Raw genomic sequence first — 8194 nt, forward strand, 5'->3', positions numbered from 1 at the left:
ACTGTCCCCTACGTTGCAGTCACAAGTTTAACCGATGTATAAGGGGATTTTTGAAAAAGACTGAGGAAGTGTTGGAATTATATACAACATGATGAAGTATTTAGACTTAAATGTACATTCATAACCCTTCCTATGGTTGCATACAATAAACACAAGAACATATTTGATGGATTTATATGAGGTCAAAATCAAATGAAAACACATTGATCGATGTGTACTACATGTATCAAATTGACAAGTGCTATTAATACCACTGAAACATTCTCTATAAGTTGTGATACACGTAAGCAATTGATCAGAGACGTCATTAAGAGTTTTAGGTTCTAATACATTTAAGACATTCAGGTTGTTAGGATGCCATTGTTTTACTACAATTTTCAAAAACTGGAAAATTTTGCAAAAAGACACAGAACAAATCGGATCTTCTTAAAGTTGAATCGGATCTTAGTACAAGTTGTGTCGGATCTTAGTACATGTACATGTAATTATATACTTTGACTAATTCATGTTTGATTTTGAAACTACAGTATCATTGTATTTAAATGCAAAACAAATCCTTATAAGGAAGGATTATTGCGTTTAATTGCAAAATTATTGCATTTAAGGAAAGGCCATAGTTTTTCGCTTCCGGTTTTAAATTTTATACACCGACTCTAGACTTCCGGTTATGACTCGGCTTTGGCGCAAAACATTCAGTCTGGTCATTTATCATAAATTTCGTGTGATTATATAAAAATACAAGAATGCCCCGGTCTAAAAAAGGAACGTTCGTGAAAGCTTCGTTCCTCCGGAGACTTGAGGGTCTAAGGAGAGCAAGAGAAGCCCGTGCGTTAAAAGGTAAACAGGGTAAGTGTCTGTATTAATAATTATTGTGTAAGCGTTCTGCTATGGACTGTTGGAATATGTAGCAAAAGATTCAATCATTTATTGTGTAAATATTAGATGTTGAAAATGATGGCCTATGCTTGGAGAATGATTCTTCCCCTGTTCTACGAAGTGTTGAGTGTCAAAGTGCAGAAAGTTCATGGCGTGTTGGAAGACGAATTGTTGAACTTGGCACTCTTGTAGATAATCTGAAAAGAGGTTGCGCCATGTGTGGGAATGCACTTCAGCTTGTCAACACTATAGGTGAAAGGAAATTTGGACTAGGGCAGGTATTTATTATTTTTTATAATATTGTCAATGACTTTGTATTTCAAAGATTTGTTTTTAAAGATGTTGTATACCCTTTACATTAATTTTTGACCAAATGCAGGTTCTTCAGATAAAATGCACACATTCCACCTGTGCCCATGTTAATGACATACCCACGGGCAGTAAGCATAGGGTTAAAGCAGATATGAAGCAATATGCTTGGGATGTCAACACAAAACTTGCTGCAGGTATAAATCAAAAATTTTATTTTGTAAATAAGCAGATAAAAATAAATTATTTCCAGTTATACAAAAGTTTACATCTGAAAGAACTATTTTGTTTTCATTTTTTTTCTGTGATATCTTAGGTATGCTAAATGGTGGTTATGGAATAACTCATGTAAATGCATTACTGGCTGCACTGAATATCCCAGGGATCACAAACAGGAGTCTAAAAAGCAGAGAAAGAGAGGTTGGGGAACACCTAGAGGAAATGGCAGGGCAGAGTTGTAATAAAGTTCTTCAAGAAGAAATGAAACTGTAATTTTATATACCAAATATTGATATTTAAATTTTGCTTTGTATTTACATGTTATTTGTTAATATTTGCACATTTGTGTTAATTACTTTGTAGGAGTGATGGAGACATCACTGTGTCTTTTGATGGTGCCTGGCAGAAGAGAGGTACTGGTAGAGGATACAATAGTCTTACTGGTATGCCCTGGTGATAATGTTACATGTTTTGATTCTCCCTCCTCAAGAAGGATTGAGATTTCTTATAGAGTAACATATTTTAATACAAATACATGTAGTTATGTACTAGCAGTATTTATCTTGTTACAGGTCATGCATCTCTAGTAGGAGAAAAAACTAAAAAGATAGTAAGTTTCTCTTCGAAGAGTAAAAAATGCAGAATCTGCTCAGCTGCATCAGGTAAAGGAGTTCCACCCAGAAAACACAACTGCCGAAGGAATTGGCATGGATCGGCAAAGGCAATGGAGCCAGCCATGGCCTGTGAAATGCTGAGTGCAATCCAAGATGAAGGGTGCAAGGTAACTTTTCATTGAATGTTTGATTCTTATTAGAGCAATGCCAAATATGTCTGTAAAGTTGACTACATTATATATTAAAACTTTGCTGTTTTAATTAAAGTACATATTTCCAATGTATTTTGCAGATACGAACTTTAGTCATGGACAATGACTCAACAACTATTGCCCATGTAAAAGCCACTGTGGACCCAACCATCAACAAAAGAGCTGACAAAAACCACACAAAAAAAGGTTTCACAGGAGCTTTGATTGAGCTTGCCAATACTCACAAAGTTTTGAAAAATCAAAAACTTAGAGGTCACATTGAAAGGTTTGTGTTTTTGAAGTGTAATATTTCAGTAAAATATCCCTTGATCAACTGTGGTCCAACAAAAACCTTGTTAATTGTAAGTGCGATAGCTAGTTATAAAATAAGTATCTTTTCCTTCTTTGTTTTAGATGTTTTACATATTGTGTACAGCAAAACAGGGGCAAGGCTAAAGAGCTTGAAATTGAACTTGGCAAAATTGTTCCACATTTATATGGTAAGTGTATCAATAAAAAAGTCATTACAAAATTAGGAATGAAGAGTGAAAATATTTTAACTACTTTTTTTTTTGAAGGTGAACACGAATACTGTGGAACTTGGTGCCAGAGTAAAAAGACTGACTATAAACCACGAAATTTGCCGTATGGAAAGCCTCTCTCCTGCACCTTACTTCGAGAAGCTTTAGAAGGTCTATTCAAAAAGTATTGCTGTAAGGCAGAAGAGCTAGCCATGATGGGGTCCACCCAAGTCAATGAGAATTTCAACCATATGGTCTCCACTAAAGCCCCCAAAAGATTGTAAGTACTTTGGTTTATTTCTCTTTGTTTAAAACAAAAATTCTAGGTATAATCTTTTAAATTAAGTCTGAAATATGAGATTCAAATTGCAAAAAAATGTGTTGTTAGGTTTTATGGAGGTTCAGAAAGTCTACATGCTAGACTCTCAGCCACTGTATGTCAAAAGAATATGGGTTATGGTTACATATCAGAGGTAGAAAAATGTGTTAAAAGTTTCAAGTTGATCATTTTTAAATTTGTTTTTCTCTACATTTATTGTTTGTTATGTTTTGTTTTCTTTCTTTTTTATGGCAAACCTAAGAAAGTTATGTTCACATGTGTTTAGTGTCCTAGAAGTTTATTTTGATTTTAATGGTTTTCCACAATAAATATTATAAACTATAAATACATGTAGCTTTTAAAAAAGATGTTTACAATCATGTTTATCTAAATAAACATGTACATAAAGTACATAAAGATATGGATTTACTAAGAAATTCACATTCAAAACTATAATCCCTGTTCTTATTAACCGTTTGATTTGAATATGGAACACTCACAAAATTAAAAATTTACTGAAACATGAATTATATTTTACAGTTGAACAAGAAAATGGCATTGTCACCAGGCAATTTCACAATGAAACATACCATTAGACTTGCCAACAAGCTCAAACGGAAGCGTCTGATGCAGAGTTTACCCACCACAAAGAAACGTCGATTGGAATTAAAAGCTGCCAGGTTGTCTAAAGAAGCAGCGAGGAATGTACTAGAAGGTAGTGCTTCAGTTAAAACAGAATTGAATGTAATGTTTTACTTTGATTTATTGTGTATTTTTCACACCTTTAGAGAAGCCATTGCTAGTGGAATTTCAGTATTATTTACTTGAATTTTGTTTGTAACAGGTCAATCATATAAGTCAGATATTGGTCTTGAGGAGGATGTTGATCTTGATGACATTGATCCAGAGCCTCTTAGGATTTCTCCAGAGAGCAGCTGCTTGATGTATTTTGATTTAGAAACTACTGGACTTAGTAAGATTTTTTTTTAGTTTACCTTTTCCCTACTAACAAATATAAATATTCTTTTATTTTCGAGTTTGGTATAAAATATAATTAATAATTTTGCTTTCAGGTAGAACATCTGACATCATACAGATTGCTGCAGTTTGTGAAGATAGGTCAATCAATGTTTATCTCAACCCCAGTGTACCAATCTGTAAAGAAGCATCGGCTGCAACAGGTCTCAGATATGACATGGGACAGCTCACTCTTCATGGAGAGCCTGTGCCTTCAACAGATCAAGTCAGTGGTTTGACCCAGTTTGTAGACTTTACAACAGATTGTGCTTCAAAACCAGTCATTGTGGGCCATAATATTCAAAACTTTGATCTTCCAATTCTTCAATATCACTTGCAGCGACATGGTCTACTTAAACGATTTGATGAAAATGTTTTAGGTTTTTTGGATACATACAAACTTGCACAGAAAGTGTTTGACAAGAAAACAATGGGAAATTTTAAACAAGAAACATTGGTCAGATTGTGTTTAGGGAAAAGTTACGATGCACACAATGCTCTAGCTGATGTTTGTAGTTTACGAGAACTGTACGAGTCAAATTTAGCATTCAAATGTGAATCTTCAGATATATTTAATATGAATTATTATAATGTCAAGTCCTCACTAATTCCATTGATACAAAGCAAAGTAATTTCTACACTGATCTCTAAAAGGCTTACACTAACAATCTAAGCTTAAACAAGCTAAAACTCATACATAAGCGTGACCCCCATTGTGGGATTCAGACTGTCTTTAGTGAGGTTGTGTCTGGTTCAAAGACACCAAGAATTACGAAGTCTCAGAAGATCATTGGCAGTGTTGTGGAGTATTTGAACTCTTGTTAGTTCACATCATAAGTATTTTCATTCAACAAAATTATTTGTTTATGAGCTATACTTGCTAGAATCTACATGTATGTTTGTTACACTACATTTATTCTCTTTATGTGTATTAGATTATAAATTGTTAAGAATGTGTACTTGTATGTAAAAAAAAAATTGTGAAAAAAGGAAGGGGTTGCCCCCCCCCCCCCCACCACCACCCTACCCCTTATGTTCTAAGTGTCTAGAAGGACCAAAATTTCAGTATTTTTTAATATTCCATTTGTATTTCATTCTAAGACTGTATTTGTTTGTTACATTTTGATATTTTTCACAGTGTGTAAAATATAACTGTAAAACATGCTATTACCAAAGTGGGGGTAGGGGTATTCGAGATATGATTTAATAAAATATCTCTGGTCTACTGTGATAAAATATGTTTTTTTGTTAACCTTAGATATAATTTTAGATATTTTTAAAGAAAAAATGGCATGTTAACAATATAAATTTTGGGACTTTTGAAAATAATGATATTTTGTGATTTTTTTTCTGATGGATTTGAGCAGTATAAATGTTAAATGTGCATGTTTTCAATTGAATATCTCGAAAAATTCTCTTTGTAGTTAATTATCTATTAGATTTAATGAATTATAGCACAATACAGTGTGCTTTGGTGCATATTTGAATAAAATATGAAATTATACATTCTTGTGTTAGAATTTGGCTGTTGAAGTTGGGGTAAGGTATATGTGCTCTATAGCACATAGTATGAAAATAAGCGTGCAAAGGTATGTGTAATATGGGTTTTTTTGTTGGCTCAAGAGTTGTTTAAGATATTTAAATGAAAAAATAAATTGTTTGACAGAAAATTCTAATAGTATTTACCTACCTTAATCGCAATACTATTGCATTTAATCGATAAAGTATTGCGTTTAATCGCAAAAATTAGTGCGTTTAACCGCAAAAATTATTGCATTTAAACGCAAAAATATTCTTGCGTTTAAACGCAAAAAGTATTGCGTTTAAACGCCAAAGTATTGCGCTTAAACGCAAAAGATGATTGTGTTTAATCGCAATAATAATTGCGTTTAAAGGCAAATCACTTTGCGTTTAAATGCAAAATATTGCGATTAAACGCAATCTTTTGCACTTTAACGCAATAGTTTTGCGATTAAACGCAATAATTTTTGCGTTCAAACGCAATAATATTTTTGTGATTAAACGCAATAATTTTTGCGTTTGAACGCAATATTATTTTGCGATTAAACGCAATAATCTTTGCGTTTAATTGCAATAATCTTTTGTTCAAATGCAATCATTTGTATCAAACCTTTCAGAATAAAACGGATCCACGCATACTGTTATATATTTTATTTCTTTCTCTTTTTCACTTATTAGGATATTGTATATTGTTTAACTTTATAGAATCAGATTCCTCCGAGCTCTCTGAAAGGGTAAATCGCCTATGTGAATTTATAGAGGAGAAACAAAAACATGTTGGTTGTAAAAAGGCAACCTAAGAACGAGACATGTCTTTAACTTTAACTTTAGATCACTATATTCTTAATGCTTACAATCACAAATCACTTTTCTATTTTGTTATTTTTTCTACTTCGAAACAATTTCTGCACACAATTAGAATGGATCTTCTAAATAAAAGACCAAAGAAGAAAAATGGTTAAAATACTATCCCCCACGTTGCAGTCACAAAGTTTAACCCATGTATAAACGGGTTCAGGAAAAGAAAAAGGAAATGCTGGAATTACGCACAACATGATGAAGTATTTAGACTCAAATGTATATTCACAACTTTACCTATGGTTGAATACAGTAAACACAAGAATATAGGTGATGGAATCATACAAGATCAAAATCAAATGAAAACAGATTGATCGAAGTTTACTACGAAATTGACAAGTTTTTATTAATACCACTGAAACGTTCTTAAACAATTGTGATACGTAAGCAATCGATCAAAGGCTTCATTGCCTGTAAGAGTGTTGGGTTCTAATACGTTTAAGATATTCCTGTTGTTAGGATGCCATTGTTTTACTACAATTTCAAAGACTGGAAAATTTTGGAAAAAGACACAGAACCAAACGGTTCTTTAAAGTGTTGGATCCTAGTAATTATAAGCTTTTGCTAATTCATGTCTAATTTTGAAACTACATTATCATTGTGTTTAAATGCAAAACGAATCCTTAAAAGGAAGGTTTATTACATTTAAACGTAAAGATTATTGCGTTTAAACGCAAAAAAATATTGCATTAAATCGCAGAAGTAATGCGTTAAATTGCAAAATTATTGCGTTTAATCGTAATATTATTGCGTATAATCGCAAAACTATTGCGTTTAATCGCAATATTATTGCGTTTAAACGCAAAAATTATTGCGCTTAATCACAAATATATTATTGCTTTTAAACGCAAAAAATATTGCGTTTAATCGCAAAATTATTGCGTTTAAACGCAAAAGATTGCGTTTAATCTCAATCTTTTGCGATTATACGCAAAGTGTTTTGCGTTTGAACGCAAAATACATTGCGATTAAACGCAATCTTTTGCGTTTAAACGCAATAATTATTGCGTTTAAACGCAATAAAAAATATTTTTTTTTCTGAACTGGCCTCAACGGGCCTCCGTACAAAACTTTATTGCGTGAAATAATTTTTTCTTTAAAACATTTCATTTCTCTATGAAGTGATGTCAAAATTGCATTGCGTAAATTAAAAATATCTTTACATATATTCTATAATTAAACTAAGCATTACGCTAGTTCAGAAGTTATCTCCATATATTTTATTCAGAAGTCCATTTCGCTCGCTCCGTGATCGGGAGGTCGTGAGTTCGAATCTCGGCCGCGACAGACCTAAGTCGATAAAAAATAGGTAGCAACTGTTCCTTCGCCATGCGCTCGGCACTTTGGAGTGAAAGTTGCGGGTCTTTCGGATGAGACCTTAAAAACCGAGGCCCCGTGTCACGGCAGGCGTTGGCACGATAAAGATCCCTCACTGCTCAATGGCCCTGAGTGCCGAGTAAAGGTCAAATTTGAAGCCCTTCACCGGTATATGGTGACGTCTCAATATGAGTGAAAAATTCTCGAATGGGACGTAAAACAATATACAATCAATCAATCAATCAGAAGTCCATTTCTTGATATGAGCGTATCTTAATATTACACTGTTTATCTTTTATTAAGCTTATGTCAATACTTTATACCGTTGTGTGTGTGAAAATTACATAATGTGAACATATCTTTGTATTATATCAATACTTTATTACACGATGTAAAAACGTCATTCCATGATGAGAATATATAGTAAGGTTA

The 8194-nt window shown here is 33.0% G+C and overlaps 2 protein-coding genes across 2 annotated transcripts; both read left to right on the forward strand.

Annotated features, from left to right (window-relative positions):
- The first annotated feature begins 640 nt into the window (after window positions 1-640).
- Window positions 641-3759, forward strand: LOC133204050 (uncharacterized). The gene is made up of 10 exons (XM_061339835.1): window positions 641-846; window positions 943-1154; window positions 1256-1382; window positions 1502-1673; window positions 1768-1847; window positions 1977-2185; window positions 2311-2495; window positions 2624-2709; window positions 2788-3010; window positions 3599-3759. The coding sequence occupies exons 1-10, from the start codon at window positions 744-746 to the stop codon at window positions 3630-3632; spliced, it is 1431 nt and encodes a 476-aa protein (XP_061195819.1). The 5' UTR covers window positions 641-743; the 3' UTR covers window positions 3633-3759.
- On the forward strand, window positions 3677-4891 carry LOC133204246 (uncharacterized). Its single transcript, XM_061339987.1, has 4 exons — window positions 3677-3764; window positions 3894-4022; window positions 4123-4694; window positions 4793-4891. Exons 1-4 carry the CDS (start codon window positions 3677-3679, stop codon window positions 4889-4891), a joined length of 888 nt encoding a protein of 295 aa, XP_061195971.1.
- Window positions 4892-8194: the final 3303 nt, after the last annotated feature.

This window comes from Saccostrea echinata, unplaced genomic scaffold, assembly GCF_033153115.1.
Source record: "Saccostrea echinata isolate AGI-Se365-2 ecotype Australia unplaced genomic scaffold, CSIRO_AGI_Sech_v1 ptg000052l, whole genome shotgun sequence".
NCBI lineage: Eukaryota > Metazoa > Mollusca > Bivalvia > Ostreida > Ostreidae > Saccostrea > Saccostrea echinata.

Excerpts from the sequence above, each read along its gene's own strand:
- LOC133204246 (XM_061339987.1), top strand. The coding sequence starts at position 3,677 with ATGCAGAGTTTACCCACCACAAAGAAACGTCGATTGGAATTAAAAGCT. Across the intron at positions 4,023-4,122 it reads TTTAGAAACTACTGGACTTA|GTAGAACATCTGACATCATA; the intron begins GTAAGATTTTTT and ends TTTTGCTTTCAG. Across the intron at positions 4,695-4,792 it reads TTCCATTGATACAAAGCAAA|ACTGTCTTTAGTGAGGTTGT; the intron begins GTAATTTCTACA and ends TGTGGGATTCAG.
- LOC133204050 (XM_061339835.1), top strand. The coding sequence starts at position 744 with ATGCCCCGGTCTAAAAAAGGAACGTTCGTGAAAGCTTCGTTCCTCCGG. Across the intron at positions 847-942 it reads TGCGTTAAAAGGTAAACAGG|ATGTTGAAAATGATGGCCTA; the intron begins GTAAGTGTCTGT and ends TGTAAATATTAG. Across the intron at positions 1,848-1,976 it reads AGGATACAATAGTCTTACTG|GTCATGCATCTCTAGTAGGA; the intron begins GTATGCCCTGGT and ends ATCTTGTTACAG.